Source organism: Chiloscyllium punctatum, chromosome 2 (assembly GCF_047496795.1).
Source record: "Chiloscyllium punctatum isolate Juve2018m chromosome 2, sChiPun1.3, whole genome shotgun sequence".
Taxonomy (NCBI): domain Eukaryota; kingdom Metazoa; phylum Chordata; class Chondrichthyes; order Orectolobiformes; family Hemiscylliidae; genus Chiloscyllium; species Chiloscyllium punctatum.
The window spans coordinates 43,125,732-43,145,085 of NC_092740.1; the positions used below are offsets into that span (position 1 = coordinate 43,125,732).

At 40.4% G+C, this 19,354-nt stretch overlaps 1 protein-coding gene across 3 annotated transcripts in view; it reads right to left on the reverse strand.

Annotated features, from left to right (window-relative positions):
• The window catches only part of LOC140453224 (ankyrin repeat and death domain-containing protein 1B-like), a 51,188-nt gene that overhangs the window by 29,925 nt on the left and 1,909 nt on the right, over positions 1 to 19,354 (reverse strand). For 2 of the 3 annotated variants that reach the window (XM_072547813.1, XM_072547801.1), the window contains exons 3-12: positions 17,333 to 17,436; positions 14,733 to 14,831; positions 13,014 to 13,112; positions 12,004 to 12,105; positions 11,300 to 11,398; positions 7,882 to 7,980; positions 6,897 to 6,995; positions 5,530 to 5,628; positions 5,323 to 5,421; positions 3,623 to 3,721 (exon numbers count right to left, since the gene is read on the reverse strand). In XM_072547813.1, coding sequence (XP_072403914.1) covers positions 3,623 to 3,721; positions 5,323 to 5,421; positions 5,530 to 5,628; positions 6,897 to 6,995; positions 7,882 to 7,980; positions 11,300 to 11,398; positions 12,004 to 12,105; positions 13,014 to 13,112; positions 14,733 to 14,831; positions 17,333 to 17,436 — 998 coding nt within the window. The remainder of the gene's footprint in view (positions 1 to 3,622; positions 3,722 to 5,322; positions 5,422 to 5,529; positions 5,629 to 6,896; positions 6,996 to 7,881; positions 7,981 to 11,299; positions 11,399 to 12,003; positions 12,106 to 13,013; positions 13,113 to 14,732; positions 14,832 to 17,332; positions 17,437 to 19,354) is intronic. The other variant, XM_072547808.1, reaches the window with a different exon arrangement.

Here is a 19,354-nt window from a genome sequence, read left to right on the forward strand (position 1 = left end):
TTCTTTAGAGACCGCAATTTCCCTTCCCACGTGGTTAAAGATGCCCTCCAACGCATCTCGTCCACATCCCGCACCTCCGTCCTCAGACCCCACCCCTCCAACCGTAACAAGGACAGAACGCCCCTGGTGCTCACCTTCCACCCTACCAACCTTCGCATAAACCAAATCATCTGCCGACATTTCCGCCACCTCCAAACAGACCCCACTACCAAGGATATATTTCCCTCCCCACCCCTTTCCGCCTTCTGCAAAGACCGTTCCCTCCGCGACTACCTGGTCAGGTCCACGCCCCCAAACAACCCACCCCCCAATCCTGGCACATTCCCCTGCCACCGCAGGAACTGTAAAACCTGCGCCCATACCTCCTCCCTCACCTCTATCCAAGGCCCTAAAGGAGCCTTCCACATCCATCAAAGTTTTACTTGCACATCCACTAATATCATTTATTGTATCCGTTGCTCCCGATGCGGTCTCCTCTACATTGGGGAGACTGGGCGCCTCCTAGCAGAACGCTTTAGGGAACATCTCCGGGACACCCACACCAATCAACCACACCATCCTGTGGCCCAACATTTCAACTCCCCCTCCCACTCTGCCGAGGACATGGAGGTCCTGGGCCTCCTTCACCGCCGCTCCCTCACCACCAGACGCCTGGAGGAAGAACGCCTCATCTTCCGCCTCGGAACACTTCAACCCCAGGGCATCAATGTGGACTTCAACAGTTTCCTCATTTCCCTTTCCCCCACCTCACCCTAGTTCTAAACTTCCAGCTCAGTAACTGTCTCCATGACTTGTCCAGACTTGTCCGACCTGCCTATCTTCTTTTCCACCCATCCACTCCACCCTCTCCTCCCTGACCTATCACCTTCATCCCCTCCCCCATTCACCCATTGTACTCTATGCTACTTTCTCCCCACCCCCACCCTCCTCTAGCTTATCTATCCACGCTTCAGGCTCACTGCCTTTATTCCTGATGAAGGACTTTTGCCCGAAACGTCGATTTCAAAGCTACTTGGATGCTGCCTGAACTGCTGTGCTCTTCCAGCACCAATAATCCAGAATCTGGTTTCCAGCATCTGCAGTCATTGTTTTTACCTCATTTATTATGTGCAGTCAACTGGGATCAAGTGAATCTCTTGAAGAGTTTAAGGGTATGGGGGAATTCAGGAGGACAATATGATAGTCTGGGCAGATAAGGTTAAAAATAATTCAAAGAGATTGTATAAGGATACTGAAAGCATAAAAGAGCAACTAGGGAGTGAATAGGGCCCTTTAAAGATCTGTGTATGGTGGTCTGTGTGTGGAACCACTGGAGATGGGCGAGATACTGACTGGTTATTTTGCATCCATTTTTATTGTGGAGAAAGAAATTGAGGCAAGGGGAATTGGGAAATAAATATTGATATCTTGAAAAGAGCCCACAATACAGAAGTGCCAGAGATCTTAAAAACATAAAGGTAGACAAACCTCCTGGACCTGATCAAGCATATCTCAGCATGTTGTGGGAAGTTAGGGATGAAGCAAAGGAGCCCCTAGCAGAGATATTTGTATAATCTACAACCACAGGTGAGGTGCTGGAGGACTTGAGGGTGGCTGATGTTTTAGAAAGACTGTAAGGAGAAGCCTGGGACATACAGACCTGTGAACCTGACATCAATGGAGGTTAAGATATTGGAGAGGATTCTGAGAGACAGATTTACACATATTTGGAGAGGCAAGGATTGATTAGGGGTAGTCAACATGGTAATGTGATTAGGAAATTGTGTCTCACAAACTTGGTTTAGTATTTTTGAGGACGTAACCAAAAAGTTTGACGAGAGCAGAGCAGGAGACTTTAGTAAAGCCTTTGACAAGGTCCAACATGGTAGACTAATTAGTAAAGTTAGATCAAATGGGATTTATGGAGAGCTTGCCAATTGGATACAAAATTGGTTTGATAGTAGGTGATGGTGGAGGGTTTTTTTTTGGACTGGAGGCCTGCGAAGATGGTGTACTGCAGGGATCGGTTCTCGGTCCAATTTTGGTATTTATACAAACAATTTGGATGAGAATTTAGGAGGCATAGTTAGTAAGCTTGTGGATAATGCTAAAATTGTTGGTATAGTCACAAGGAAGAAGGTTGTCTAAGATTACAAAGGGATCTTGATCAATTGGGCCAATGGATTGAGGAGTGGCAGATAGAGTTTAATTTAGATAAATATGAGGTATTGCATTTTGGTAAAACAACAAGGGCAGGACTTATACACTAGGGAGGGCCCTGGGTAATGTTATCAACCAGAGAGACCTAGAGACCTAGTAGTTTCAATTCTCGCAGTATAGCTGTGCACTCTCAGGTTCCTCAAATGTTTAGCTCTTAGTAGATGGCAGCTATGTCTGCTCTACGATTTCAGATTCAGTACCATCTTTACCGACGTCCTCTGAATACTTTCAAATATCTTAGTATTAATTGTACTTAAGTGTGGTCTGTTGAAGTTTTATTGTCAATGTGGATGTTTACTTGCCATTGTGGATTCTTTGGGCCAAATGGGCTCTTTTCTCATAGTATGATTACAAACCATAATTTCAGAAAACCCAAGGACATAATGAACTGTTAATACCAACATGTGCTTTTAAAAAGATGACTGACACAGCCAAAAGATGACCGTGAATGTAAATTCAGTGGCTATTTGGAGAGGAATTATGGAACGTCACATCCAAAGATGTCATAGAAGTTTGAATTTGAGAAATGACAAAATGAACTGTTACCTCCTGAGCTACTCATGTGCATTAGTCTGGGGTTTGAGCACTGATGTGGTACACATTTGAAGAACTATCCACTAGTCACCTCTGCATAGCAAGTAAAAGAATAAACCCTTCTGAATGCTGAAAGCTAATGAGTAATGACAGTTCAAAGGTAGACAAGTCAAAAGAATTTTGGCTTTACTGTGAAGCCAAGATTCTAGAAATCAACTGTTCAACAATCAAAATCCTATCTAATAATTGCAAGTGACTCAGAGATTGATCCAGATGTCTTTTAACTTTTACCGTTTCTTGCACTCAATTCTCACTTTCAATCCGTGTGGGATGTGTGCAGTGTTATTATTTCTTCTCATGTTTAGTCATTTTAAAAGACTCCCTGTTGTTAACTTGGAATCAGAGAAAAGGTATCTACATGGGAAGGGAACCTTTCCGTGATCAGCTGTGGGACAGGAAGATAAAGAATTGGAGCCAGTTCATCCCCCTTCACCTGGAGCTTAATGCTTTGGGGTGACCCATCTGAATCCGTAACAAACTGGAGAACCTTATCTGAGGACTGGGTGGAACCTTTGCCATTAAGACTCTGCTTTAAGGAACCAACTTTGCCCTCGAACATGGGACTAACTGCACATTTACACAAGATAAAGCAAAGTCTTTTTTGATGAAACCTTTCATCGTTTGGTACTTTTAAAAATTATTCAAAAGGTTTCTAAGGACAATAAGCCAAATAAAATGTTCCCAGAGAATCCTATAAATCTGCATGACTGTCCATTTTAACTTTAATCAAATAAATTCTGAACATAGGCTTCGTTGAACTGTATATTTGTTAACACCACTTAATACCCACACACCATCCAATATGTCACATTGTGCCCAGTCAACAAACCTTGTCCTTTTGTTTCAAGTCAATATCTGCTTTCAACAGCAATTCCACCAAGTCAGTTCTTCCAAGCTCAGCTGCCAGATGCAATGGATTCTGGTTTCTCTGGAGGATGACCAAAGATTAATTTGCCTTAGAACATTTTAAATTATTCACTTTACCATTATACGAGGTTTGCTACTTATTATTTTCTCCTTGCTCTGTTGATAACCTCAGAACATACTGATTCTGGAATGTACAGACTGTTTCAGAATCCATCCATTCAACAAGAGAACTCAACCTACTCCACCAATGAATAAACAAGGAGAAACATTCAGTAAGGAAGTCGGATGAATAGGAGATTCACTTTGATACTTCCTGACATAGGTCTTTCTGTCAAGTCTAAGAATTAATTTAGAAGCTACCTTCTAACTGTATGCTTGATACGTGAGATTTTGGTGCTCAGCCCTTAAAAGGTCACAATGATCACTGGTTATACTCTTGTAAAAACTCAAATAAATCACAAAAGTAATAATATTGTTGCTAGTTCAAATGAATTAAATTGTAATGTCCCCCACCTTCTGCCCTTTTAATTCATGAACTAAATTTTTGCAAACTTTTTCAATTTTATGTCAGCATATTGAATATGATAATGTATCGTGCATTTCAATTCACTGGCAAAAACTCAAACAACATTGCAATAGCTGGTAGAAGTTCTTGGTGAAAACCGACCGAAAAGAAATAGGGCTACAATCCTTCCCCACCCCATGTCTTCCAAACAGACCTGGACACTAAATAGATACACTGCTTAACCTGATTTAGTTGAACTTACCTGAATTCATCCATATTAGATTAGACTCCCTACAGTGTGGTAACAGGCCCTTGGCCCAACAAGTCCACACCTTCCCTCAGAAGAGTAACCCACCCAGACCCATTTCCCTGTGACTAATGCACCTAACACTATGAGCAATTTAGCATGGCCAATTCACCTGACTTGCACATCTTTGGACAATGGGAGGAAACTGGAGCACCCAGAGGAAACCCACACAGACACAGGGAGAATGTGCAAACTCTACACAGACAGTCGCCAAAGGCTGGAATCCAACCTGGGCCCCTGGTGCTGTGAGACAGCAGTGCTAACTGAGTGGCTCATCCACTGAGCCACTGTATCACCCTTAGCTCATGCCTAGCATACAATATTTGCAAGAAAACGTTCCAGCAAGGTTACAAATGGCAGGTGATGGGAATACATCTTATTGTCATGTTCAAAATTCAAGAATCCCCCAATCCTTGAAACATTCCTGTCTACCTTGGAAAAATGAAAGCACTTTGACGGTGTCCTCAGCCTGAACATCCTTCTCAAGTCCTGTAATTTGGGTAGGGATGTACCAAGGGCCTAAGGACGACTTCTCATTGTCCTAATGTGTTCTTGCCCAACAGTGAGAGAGGCTAATGAGGCAGCGGATAGTTTAGGTTTTTCTTGCTTCATTTGAGTTGGATTGTAATTCTTAGATCAGTTGCATTTCTGAGAAATTTTCCTGAAATCCAGGATAACTCTAAGCAAGTCATGGCCCAGCATTAGCTATCTCTTTTGGTAACCCTTTTCCAGGAGTTGTGTGTTACCCCAAACCAGAGGAAAATTAGCCAATATCTAACCCGTTCCCAAGCAATGATGCTACATTCTGCTATTTGTCTAAATCCAGTGTGATCAGCCTTTGAAAACTTACTTCATCCACAATGTTAACATCACATTTGGATTCCACGAGGAGTTGTGCAACAGACGTGTGTCTGTTTTTAACAGCCAAATGTAGACAGGTTTCTTTTTTCTATAACAGATTAAAGAAAGAAATCACAGGACAGAATGGATCATGGTGTCACTAGACATGGCTTGTAATACTGAGCTATATCCCCTTTTCATTGCCTGTGGTACTTACATTATTTTGAACATTATAATTCATTCCAGCATTAATAAGAATCAAAGCCATGGAAACATCACCTCTCTCTGCTGCAACGTGCAAGGAACTCAAATCGGTCTGAAAGGGAATTAAGTAGAATTTATCAAATTATGTTTAAAAATGAACCAGCGTTATAATTCAGATAATGAGGCACCTGAACACCCTCTAGCTCTCAACCTGCCAAGTGACTAATTCTTTGCCAAAATTGCAGGAAAAAAATCTCAATTTCCACAATGTAAAAAAACATTTCAATGATATCATACATTTAATTTCAAATTTATATTTCATATTTTTAATACTACTAAAAAGGAACCAGCATTTTACTGTAGAGATCAACCAATATTGCACAGTAGCACTGATACAACAGTGAATACCTAAACATTTTCTTGTGGGGTATTTAATGTGGAAGACAGTGGTGTACTTAGTCCCTATTCTCCAGTAATTCTACTTGAATGATTTCTCAAAGATGATTGTGTTAAAGCTCCTAACTTCATTTCAATAAAACCAGTCATCGCCTTCAGCAGGATGCATGGTTGACTTCTGCTTCTACATCTCCTGGTCATATTTTAGAAAACAAAATGTAAAAAAAAAATTAGAACAGTTCCATTTTGACTTCTCAAGTTGTTCCAATCCTCTCTTTCTCTAAGCCCCTCTCCTCTCTCTTTCCCTCACTAATTACAACCATTTCTCCCCTTCTTCCTTGTCTCATCTCTCTCTGCTTTTTCTCCACTAGCCCCTTCAGCCCCTCACATCACTTTGCTCCTTGCCCTCCCAGCCTTCCTTTTCCATCGTCCTGCTTCCCATCATCCTCCTCCACTCTATTTGTCTCCTCACATTTCTCCTCCCCTCCCTTCTAGTTCCCTTGCTGAGCTCTCCCTCTCACCGCTCATTTCTCCTCAGGCCTTCTCCCTTCTCAGACCTTCACCTACCTCTTCCCATCCTGTAACCTCTTACACTCGCTCCATTCCTCCTTTCTCTTTTTTCTTTCCTCCCCACTAACCCCATTTTTTCGTATTCTATAGCCTATCCAATCCCAAATCAAAACTTCTATTGCTGATCCAGCCCATCTTCAGGATTTGAAGAGGCAGGCAGCCAACGAGGATTTTCTAAAAATAGGTGACAGTGAGACAAATACCAGCAGCTCTTCAAATTAATACTAATGAGACCTGGACAGGGTTTTGACCTAATAGTGTACTTGGTGACCGATTGAATCCTGGAGCTAACCAAATCTCAGTCCCTATGTCTCACATTTCTTTTGATCCTAAAGCTAAATATACAGAAGGAGCCTCTACAAAGCTCAATGGACAAATAGATTAATTCTTAAGGATACAAAGGGTTTGATGTACCTTTGGTAAAATATTAATGTCACTTCCTGCTTCCAGCAACAGTTGCACACATTCCTGATGATTTCCAGCAACAGCCAGATAAAATGCGGTCTCGCCCTCCTGACAATAATACAGAGGTAATATCATATTAAACACATTTTCACTGCTCAGATAATTCAGATATATAGAGAAGCTAGGTGTACAAGTGCAGTTTCCTGAGATTATCTATTTCAGTCATGAGATTTCATCAACCATATCCCAATCCCTTTTCAAGTTGACTATTTCCCCTCAGCCTTTCAAGGTACTGAAAATCCAAACAACTTGTGTAAGGCTTAGGACAGAGAACTAGCATGAATTTTAATTCCAATCTATCTGACAGCTCAACAGTTTAAAATCAGAGAATGAGTATCATTTCATACAATCGCACGTGTTAGTAATGGATTACACCATTCATTGCAAAACATGCAGTTTCTGTAACATACATGTAACATATTTACTTATCTATGCTACTTTACTATGTGATCTACCTGTTTTGCTCGCAAGATAAAGCTTTTCGCTGTGCCTCGGTACACATGACAATAAATAAATTCAATTCAATTCAATCAATGTGCCCTGAATTAATCAGTACCAGTACCAGCATAAAAGCAAATTACTGCAGATGCTGGAATCTGAAACCTAACTGACCCTTTGTCAGTTAGACTCGAAACGTCAGCTCTTTTCTCTCCTTGCAGATGCTGCCAGACCTGCTGAGATTTTCCAGCATTTTCTTTTAAAAGAACGTAAATCTTTACTTTAAAGGCACTGACAATACAAACTATTTCTAAACAGTTAGGATGAATCTGCCAAGTTTTCATTATTTTCTGGGATATAAGCATCGCTGGCTGGGCCAGCATTTATTACCCATTCCTAATTGCTATTCAGCTTACTTTCTGATATTTGAAAGGTACAAGAAGAGTAAAAGGTATTTTCGTAAGGGTTTGTAATTAATGTCATTGCAATAACTTACCTCATTCTCCTCATCTATTAGATTCCACTCTCTCAGCAGCTCTTCAATGACTAATGTATGACCATTCTTGCCAGCAAGGTGCAAGGCTGTGTTACCTTCCTGCACAATGGGAGCAAAAACCTCTTTTATTACCTTCCTGCTAGGAACAGAAGAATCTGTGAAAGATACAGTAAAGAAAATGACTGCTACAGCCACTGAAAGAGGGTTTAATGAGGGGAACTAACTGGATGGAACTTACTGACAGGCCACAGGCAGAACAGGTTAAATGCCCCTCTCTTCAATGCTTCAAGATTACATGATTCTAAGTAAAAGGAAACTTCACTGGCATTCACAAGAGAAGAACACATATTTTGCTTCCGTCTTCACTATAGAGGATGCAAAAAAATTCCAGTATCAATCAAGAGGTGGAAAGGAGAGGGGAATTGGGTGAAATTAAAATGATGAGGGGAGTGGGAGTATGTGAACTAATGGAACTATGTGCTGACAAGTGACAGGTGAATGTCATCCTAGAGCCTTAAATGAGGTTGGTAATGAGCAAGATGTGTTGGTGCAAATTTTCCAAAATGCCAGAGATTCAGGAAAGTTTCAACAGACTGGCAAGTAACAAATATAACGCCCTATTCAAGAGGGTACAGAATAGTAAACAGGAAATATACAGCAGCTACCACAACATCTGTTAAAATCAATCATTAAAAAGTTGACAGCTGAGCACTTAGAAAAATTAAGACATTTGGGAAGATTGGAGAGAGAGAAATCATGTTCAACTAATTTATTAGACTCCTTTGAAGGAGTAATATGTTCTGTGGGTAAAGGGGAGCCGAAAAGCTCATAGTGTAGGGGAGTAACATTAGCATTGACAGCAGTTTGGCTGGTTGTCAAAAAAAACAGAGAGTACGCATACACAGCTCTTTGTCTGATTAAAAGGGTGCGATGAGCAAACTCCTTCAAGAATTTCTAACTTTCTATAATTCACAGCAATGACTCAGACAAGGGCAGCGAAAGCATGATTGCTGACACTTTCAGATGACGCAAAGATGAGTAGGAAAGTATGTTCTGAAGATGATGCAAGATAAATAGATAGAGCTTGAGTGAGTAGGTTAACAGCTGGCAGGTGGGAATGTAATGTTGGAAAACATGAAGCTGTTCATTTTGGCAGAAAGAACCAAGAAGCAGAATTTTGAAGCATGGGCGAGTTCAGCACTGTCAGTACTCTGCCTGTTGCAAACAGCCGAAGGGATACACTGCTTGATGCAATGCATCAGTTGTTAGGAAATATAGCATTCGCACCTGACATTAGACTGGTACCGAAATTCATATATAAAATTTGCATATTGATCAGAATGTCTTTTTGGCTTGACAGCACCCTCTTGTCATTGGTGAATAACACTTGTGTTGTTAGTGCGTCGCTGTGAAACAGTTAGCTTCACCAACTTTTATGATATGTTACCCTTCCAGGGCAATCTGAGAGAGACTGGGCACTTTTCATAGTGATCTTCTATCCATTTAGAGTTTGCACAATAAACAACTATTAAACCACAATAAGGTCAAACCTGCTCAGCATTTCTTCAAAAAGAAACACCTTCATCCCACAAATCAATCTAGTGAATATCCTCTGAACTGCTTCCAATGCAACTACATCCCTTCTTAAATAAAGGATTAGAACTATATCATTACTCTGGGCAGTTATACCAAGACTTCCCCCTTTAAAAGGAGACAGTGAGGTCTGCAGATGCTGGAGATCAGAGTTGAGAGTATGTTGCTGAAAAAACACAGCAGGTCAGGCAGCATCCAAGGAGCAGAAAAATCAACGTTTCAGGCCGGAGACCTTCATCAGGAATCTGAGTCCTTATGAAGGGCTCCGACCTGAAACGTCGATTTTCCTGTTCCTCGGATGCTGCCTGACCTGCCGTGCTTTTCCAGCAACACACTCTCAACAACTTCCCCCTTTGAAACTTCATTCCTTTTGCAATAAAGGCCAACACTGAATATGCCTTCTTAATTACATGCTGTACTTGTACACAAACCCTTTGTGTTTCATTTACGTAGCCTCCCAGATCCCTCTGTGCCACAGCAATCTGTAGTCTCTCTCCATTTTTATAATTTTCTGCCTTTCTATCCTTCCATCCACAGTGGATAACCTGACATTTGTCCACATGGTATTCCATCTGCAAACTTATTGCCCATTAATTTAGCCAATTTACATTCTTTTTCAGGGTTTTTTTTCTTCTCATGTTTACTTTCTTTCGCATCACTGTACCAGCAGAAACTTTGACAACAATATATTCTGTCCATTCATCCAAGTCATTCGTACGTTAATAAATAGTTTAGGTTACCTTTGGCATCCAACACATCACAGCTTGACAACCTGAAAATGATCCATTTCTCCTTCTCTCTCTTTCCAGTTAATCTCCTGCCAATACTTCATCTATGCTTACCTACTAGGAGATAGTGAGAATTGCAGATGCTGGACAGTCAGAGTGGATAAAGAGTGGAGCTCGAAAAAGCACAGCAGGTCAAGCAGCAGAGGAGAAGGCAAGTCGATGTTACAGGTCAGAACCTTTCATCAAGACTGGGTCCATCATGGATTCCTGATGAAAGGCACTGAGTTTCTCCAGCAAATTCTGTTTTGTTTCAGATTTCCAGCACCTGTAGTTCTTTGTTTTATATACAGTGAGTGTCTGCTGGCAAAGTCAGCATTTCTTGCCCATTCCGATTTGCCCTTGAGTAGGTGGTATTAAGTCACCTTCGTGAACTGGTGTAGTTACACCAACTATACAGTGAGGGGAGAAGTTCCAAAATCCTAACGCGGCAACAGCAAAGGAATTGTGATATAGTTCCAAGTTGGCATGGTATGTGATTTGGAGTGGAACTTGCAAGAAGTGGTATTCCAAGTCATCCTGCCCTTATTCTTCTAGGTGGCAGAGGTATGGTTTTGGAAGATGCTGCCAAAGAAACTTTAGTGAGTTGCCAAGGTGTAGTACATACGTAGACAGTAAATACCTCTTCCACTGTGCATTAGAAGTGGAGGAAATGACTGTTTAAAATGACAGACAGTGTGTTAATGAAGTGGACTGCATTGTCCTAGATGGTGTTGAACTTCTTGAGTATGATTTGAGTTGCATTTTTCCAGACAAGTGGACCGTTTCCAACATATTCATAACCTGTAAGTGATTGTAAGTGGTGTACAGGCTTTGGAGAGTCAGAAATATGCTGATACTGAGATGACTAAATATCTGTAAGAAGCATGTTCAGAGTTATCAGTAGTGTGGGGTGGGGAGACCTTCATCATTTATTGTTGTCAATGATAATCCATCATCATGAGAAAGGGTGAAATTTGCTTGCAACATTAAGAGAGGCTGAAAGATGAACCACGAGAAATGTGGCCATGAGTAAATAACATACAGTCAGATGCTATTACCTTGTCCTTCTCCTGTGTAGTATATTCAAACTCAGCCAACATGTTCACCATTTCAAGACATCCATGTTCAGCTGCTAAGTGATAGGGTTTTTTACCTTTCTATAAAAGAAGAAATGCAGTAGTTCACCTTAAAACTGCCTTTGTAGTGTATTTCATCCCAGGCTCTCCCTGGGAATTTCATTTGATGAATCTATAATTGACAGAAATGGGAATCAACTCTCCCTAACTCCCCACCACTTTCAATGGATGAACTCATCAAGACAAGCTATAAAAAGTAAGTAGACGTAAGCTAACTGCATCTAAGTGAGGGAAATCCTTGATCCCACCTTGGTATCCAATATTCAGGGGTTGATAGAAAAGAGCCTCAAGAGTGGATATTTTTCAAGTTAAGAATAAAGATATGGCAACAAGCTTCACACATTCCTAAAAGCCCAGGTACACCACCATCCACTGCCACACTGGCATTACTCTCCAGCAGAGGAACCTGTCTGCTAGGCTTGACCCAGAATTTAAAATTTAACCAGGGTCAAAGATATCTCAGGGGTAGACAGAAGAGTTGGCCAATGATGGAGACATGCAAAATGCCAAATTTCCCAAGGTACTGAAATAGATTAAAACCACAATTTTATGCACAAGATTTCTCCCTTTTAGTTTAAGAATGTCTTGAAAAGATTGGAACTATTTGTTTACTTTTTTTCTCATACCTCTGTGGGCTTGTTCAAATCCAGCTGCGCATCTTTAATTAAATATTGTACAATTGAAGCATGGTTGTTTTGAGCAGCACAATGGAGTGCGTTCATTCCTTCCTAAAGGCAAGAACAAGCTCATTTAGATATTTTCAGCAATGGTCAAATGTTATACTGCAAAAGACTAATAGCAATACATTTTACATCGACTATTAATGTCAATTTAGAGAACTGCTGTCAAAAAATGTCTAGCTTTCTAATGGCTATAACAGGTGAACGTCTATAAAATCAGCCTTGAATGTTTCACAAATAGACAAACATGAGATGAAATAATAACTTCTGATTAGTGATGTAAACTGATCTCAATGGATAATTGGAATGTTTTTAATCCTTTTACTTCAGGCTAGTAATCAAAAATTGAAAATCCAAGAAATTTGAAATTGACATGATGTAGTGACATCAATGTGCATTGTTTTTAGATCAATATCTGGTCTCAATGCTTTTGACATCTTTGTAGAAGATGAACCTGACTTTCTGGAGAGAAACCCTTTGTCTTAGTAACACAAGTTCCACTTTTAAAAAGCTAAATATTGGTGAGTTTGAATGACTGGTATCTGCAGTAAACACTCTTGCTAAACAATCTAATAAATATTGCCTAACTCAGCATTTGAAAATCTGAAAAAATTGATGCAGTGAACAAGAATATAATGATAGAGTAATAGAAAGTTACATCTTTATCACTATATACATAAAGACTTACAACTTTGCCACTGGCCTAATGCTCCTTCCTGAAATATGCAATTCTTAAATACCATATTGAATAGATAACGCACATGGGGCAACATTCATTAAAACAATCTATCTTAACCCAATCAAGAGCCGCAGTAGATAGTTCAAGAGTGAAAAAGGGAAATAAAAATTATTATATATGTTCTACCCCAAGTATCAAACTACAAACAGTTTACATATCTGAATACCAACAGTACTCTTGTCACATTGAACATGTGGTGCAGTAACTCGACACATACCTCATTTGTGGATTTTTGATCAGCACCTTTCTCTACCAACATTTTCAAAATACTTAGGTGTCCAAACCAGGCTGCGAGAAGAAAAGCATTCATTCCATGCTTCAAAGAAAAATGAAAACCATTTTGTCAGCATCATTCTATGAGTCTCCTTCACATTTCAGACCCCACTAGCTGCAGAGAACATGAAACCACTGCCGTAGAATCATGCAGCATTCAGCTCATTAGGTCTATGCTGCCTCTATGAAAAAGCTTTCCCAGCTCCTGCTCTTCCCCACAGCCCCTGAATTATTTCTTTTTCAAAATTGATGTAATTCCCTTACAAAAAACTATAATTAAGTCTGCCACTTTGAAATTTCAAGCAGCACATTCCCAAATATCAGAACTTTGTGTAAATGTGAATTTCTCCACAACCTCCTGCTTTTATGAATTATCTTAAAATTGGAAGTGAAAAAGAAAAGGACTATTTATTCTTAATAGATCATCAGAGATTGTTCTGTTATCCAGAAGCAAAAAACAAAATTCACTATGTCTGCACCCACACTATGAATTTTAACATAGCTTAGGTAAGAATTGATATATTGAATTAGCACAAAATTTTCTGGACAATTTAAACTGAGGAATTTTTCAATTCTGGTTAAAAAAAATATAATGGGGTCACCTCAGACCAAATGAGGCTCATTCTCTTGATGTATGGAGTATACGAGGAAACAAGGTGAAGTAACAGTAACTTCATTCCAGATTAACACTTAATAAACTAAACAACTAAACACACTGGCTGAATTCCAATAACAACAGAAATTCAGAATCAGCATAATGACTTTGGCTGACAGTGCAAAAAGGGAGATATCATATTTATTTGTCCACTATGTATTTCTTCCAAATTTTTCATTTCTTTTAAAGTCAATGACAATATAACTCAGAAGGTTTGTAACATGGGCAGTTTGGCTGATTCAAAGTCAAAATCACCCTTGAATTTCTTTTCACTACTAGTCCACCACATCAGAAAATCAAATTTACCAAGATGCACTGTACTACAAAAGGTCGAAGATTCGATTACTTAGTGTGGAAACAGGCCCTTCGGCCCAACAAGTCCACACACCGACCCGCCAAAGCGCAACCCACTCATACCCCTACATTTACCCCTTACCTAACACTATGGGCAATTTAGCACATTTTTGGACTGTGGGAGGAAATCGGAGCACCCGGAGGAAACCCACGCAGACACGGGAGAACATGCAAACTCCACACAGTCAATCGCCTGAGGCGGGAATTGAACCCATGTCTCTGGCGCTGTGAGGCAGCAGTGCTAACCACTGTGCCACCATGCCGCCCAAATACTGACTGTCTTGTGGTACAGTCAGTAGCATTTTATTACTCTGGGTCTGAAGTCCCTTTATTGAGTGCCACTCCAGGATTTGATGACCAAGGCAAGTGTGTTCATAGGACAGCCACACAGGTTGAGTATCAATCTACAAATTCTTCCAATACATGCCAATAATAGGAGATAAAAGTGGGAGAGATTCCTGGTCAGTCATGTGATGGAAAGAACATGTAGCCTTTACTATTGCTATCCATACAACGTGCTACAACATGCATGACAGAGTAAATATTGCCACAGCAACATGGACTCCTTGAGTGATTTGTAACATACCACCCTCTGCACTGGGAAGACATACAAATGTTGACTAACTGCCATTTAGCAGTAGGATTTTCACAAACCTTATCTTTAATGTCCACCACTGCATTGTGTCCAAGCAGAAAGGCAACAGCATTTTCATTCATGTTAGCAACAGCAAAATGTAAGGCGGTGCGACCTAACTGCTCAGAAACAGAGGCAGAATTAATCACAGTTAATTCATCTCACTAAAAATATGTACTGTATAGACAGTGCACCAATTTGCTATTATACTGTTCTGATCTCAATACAAATTTTCTTAAACATTAATGACTTATTAAAAATTTCAGCGACAACAAGGTAAAGGAGATAAAGGGATGGCCAGAAAATGATGTACTGAGGCAGAAAAAGCTGGAGAAACTCACAGTAAAAGACGTAAAGAGAGAGGGAAACACACGAAGAGGTAAACACAAACACAGTGAAACAAGTAAAAGTAAGGAAATATACATATGTGCCTTAAGTTGTTCAATATAAGTGGAGCTTTACTAACAACTAAAAAATACAGTTGGGCAATGTAAGTAGGTGAATGTTCCCCTGTCTGCCCATATCGGATGGAACTTCTCTGGTGGGTGTTCGGATCTAATGCAAGGACGATATGTAAATCCAGAGTAATATATTTCCCAGCACCACACTCATGAGCATAACTTTACAGGAGTTTGGCTCCTAATTGGGCGCTCATTACTTGCCATCCAGTTAAGGAAAGCAGGTGGAAACAATGATGATGGTGGTCCAGGTGGGTCTGGCATTCGTGAACTGTCAGCTTCTCCACCAGGAGGGGCAGCCACAGCTGAGGCGGAGTCAGTGATCACAAAGATGCTGTAAAATAGCTCTGCTCAAAGATGGTAACAGGACTTTTAGGAGTTCTGTTAGGACCATCAACATAGAGGTGGGACCCCAACTCAGGAATAATTTTGGCAGCAAAGCGAGCCATTTGGGCCTTGCAGGTTTTGTGATTAGGGGATAGAGAGTAGGATGGGGTGCCACCTCCACAATGTTGCCAGGCTCAGGACTCTGTGAAGTTGAACTGAAGGGTCTGTTTTCATGCTGTATAACTCCATGATTTGTGCAATGCCAAACAAATTCCATTAGTGATCAGCACGGTGGCTTAGTGGTTAACACTGCTGCCTCACTGTGCCAGGGACCCGGGTCCAATTCCAACCTCAGGTGACTATCTGTGTGGAGTTTGCACATTCTCCCTGTGTCTGTGGGGGTTTCCCCCCACGGTCCAAAGGTGTGCAGGTTAGGTGAGTTGGCCATGCTAAATTGCCCATAGTTTTCAGGGACGTGTAGGTTAGGTACATTAGTCAGGGGCAAATGTAGAGTAGTACGGGAATGGGTCTGGGTGGGTTACTCTTTGGAGGATTAGTGCTAACTCTGCCAATACCACTTTGAAAGTATATAATAATAATAACAACCCATCATTAGGTGAAACTCATCGAAGCAATTAGAACTTATATATACATTCCACCATTTTATGTCACGTTTATTTCAAATCAAAATACAACTTAAGAGACACAGACTAGCCATCATAGTCCTCATTCATCCAAAGAAAGCACACACAGAATGAGAAATACTTTCAATGCATGTGGAGTCAGGTCTCGGCATGTGCATGATTTCAAAATCATGGCCCCAGATGTAATTTCAGAATCCTGACACCTACAAGGCAGGTTGAATTTTTCAAAGGGTCTATGAATGGGAGGTCTGGAACAGGAAGCATGTGTTCTGCCAACTCATTTGCTTACTAAGCGCCAAGAAGACTGTCCCATGTAAATTGCAATTTTTAACTTTTACTTCGAAGAATCCGAACAGCGTGGTGCACGAGGTCCCAGCTGACAGGTTCTTTGCTGACACATTGGAAAGTTGAATTACATTTGTAAAAGACTGAAGTTTGATAGTCCAATTAGCACTGGGGCTAAAGTTGCTCCTTTTCTGTGTTTGCCACTTTCATGTGCACTCCAGGTCCTGGCCTTCTAATGAGCTGCTTGGCCGTCCTCGATAGAACAGCAACAAGCCACACCATGGTTGCTGCTAGTCTTGCAGCTGATGCCAGACTAGCTGTTCCTACATCACTAATTGAGTGCCAATCTTTGTGCCAACTAATTTCAAAACTACACCATGCTGTACAGGCATCTTTAATGCTCTGTGCCCAGATTTCACAAGAGATCACGTCAGTGAGTTTGACGCCACAACTGCAAAGAGGATTGACAGCTTTGTGAATGTTACAATTATTTTTTTCTTCCCTGTAACCTATTTTGAATGGGTACGGAAGCCCCATGAATTGGTATGGATGGTGTGAGAGTCCAAAAACTGGTTTGGAATGTGCATTTATAGAAGCATTCAACCTTACCTCTCAAAACTTACCTGAATTCAGACTGTGGTTCCTGACTCCTCAGAGGGAGTGTGAAACATGAGTCCAAGAGTAGCTGGTCTACTTCCATGAAAATACCTACCCTCCTATTCTGGAGCTGGACAGGACTCCTAGAATTGAGTCCTGTCTTTTATTTTAACTTTCTGCCTCCGTTCCTGTATGGTCATAGGCACGAACATCTAGTCAAGAATCCTAAAGTCATGTTAGAATCAAAGAATAGCAAATTTACTGCAATGGATAATGTATCATCTGTAGAGGATGAGCAGTATTACTTACTTCAGTCTTAATATTAATCTGGACCTTCTTGTTTAAGCATCTTGATAAAGTATTGATATCATTGCTTTTAGCAGCGTTAAGGAATTCTTTCTCTGCTGGCAACACTGTATTGGAAAGGGAAACATAAGTAATTCCAGTTACTTCTGTGAATATATATATACCCATCAAAGTTTTAGAATAAAGAAAACATGACAAAATGACATTGACAGATTTTTTGCTTCCTTTGATTTATAGCAGCATCGGAAGGCAAGAACTTGTATTAACATAATGGTTTTCAATTCTTACATTTTCCCTAAGTAATATGTAGCCCTTGTAGCCTTCAGTAAAGGCAAGTGAGGCAGTTAATCTGTGCATAACAGGTACAACAAACTGCGAAAGAGATGAAGAACCAGTTTCTTTTTCAGCATTGGTTGAAGAAAAAATGATTACATTATCCAGTTCTTCTTCAAATGAAATCATTAATTTCAGTGGATACAAAGTCTTGCTTTCAGTCCTCATATGATGCAAAATGCCCTGATAATGCAACGCTGTCTTCAGAGTGCATTACATCTAGAAATGGTTTTGAGTATTGGAGGAGACTGCAACTCTCAGCCTTTTGATTTAGATGAAACTACTACTACCAACCGAATTATACTGACAACTGAACATAACCACTTGTTCAAGACAAGTACCTCATAGAAACTGCATTTCAGATGTCAGACTTCATATAAAATCCTGATTAATCGCATTTGAACAAACATTTGAAGGTTTGCTTTTTCTTTCCCTCACCCATATTTTCCAGAAAGAGAGGAGTGAAGTTTCAATAGCAGTTAAACTGTGATTTGCTTCAAGTTTTGTGAATTTGAATTCCTTCCGCTTGGAAGGTATAAGAACATTTTCCTTAAAGGGACAGGTCAGTAGTGAGTGGTTGAAGTTAATAACAGATGCCTTTAAGGGGAGCCAAGACAAGCATAACAGACAAAAGGAAGGAAATGATTATGCTGACAGTTACAGATTTAAAAAGATGGGAGGACCCTTGAGTGGTTGAATTGGTTGGGGTGAATGGCCTGTTTTTGACCATATAAACCTTTGCGATAGAAATGTACAGCATAGAAATACACTCTTTGGTCCAACTCGTTCATGCCAACCAGATATCCTAAATTAATCTAGTCCCATTTGCCAGCATTTGGCCCATATCCCTCTAAATCCTGCCTATTCATATACCCATCTAGATGCCTTTTAAATGCTGTAATTGTACCAGCCTCCACCACTTCCTCTGGCAACTCATTCCATACACTCACCACCCTCTGCATGAAAATGTCCCTTAGGTGCCTTTTAAATCTTTCCTCTCACTCTTTAGAAAAGGGTTCTTTGGACTGTAGCAGGAAATAAGAACACCCAGAGGAAACCCATGCAGACACGGGGGAATGTGCAAACTCTACAATCTCAGTGTGGTTGATCTGGCTCATGTTGGCTTGACGTTTTTTGCTATTGAAAACAAGACAGAGTTTTCTTCCTGTCCGTTTGTGTTATGCTCTTGTTTACTTTTCTGAAGAGCTCCGCTACTATCTTTGATACCGGATCAATCTAGAAGTTTTTCTGTGATAGAATCTATCTAACAGCCCAAACAGTAATCTGTAAAAACAGTATCTACCAAAATATGTACTTGTGACTGTGGGGAATTATGTATGGATCAATGTCCACTCTTGGTATCAAGATTAGAAAAACTTTGAAATTAAGATCTTCCAGGGTAGGGATCTTGTTGAAGAAAAACAGTACACTATGTTAAATTACAAATAACATTCACACGACACAAGTGATATACAATGACGAACCCCAACCTGCGAGAGTCTGACTCACTCCTTTCAATATTCAATGACATTACCAATTAAGCGAAGCTCTTATCATTGACATCTGGTGACCAGAAATATAACCACATGTATACTATCAACCAGAGACTGGACAACTTGGGGTGAATAATTTACCTCTTGACCTCCCAAACACTGTTCACCATTAAGACACAAGTTCGGAGTGTGATGGAAT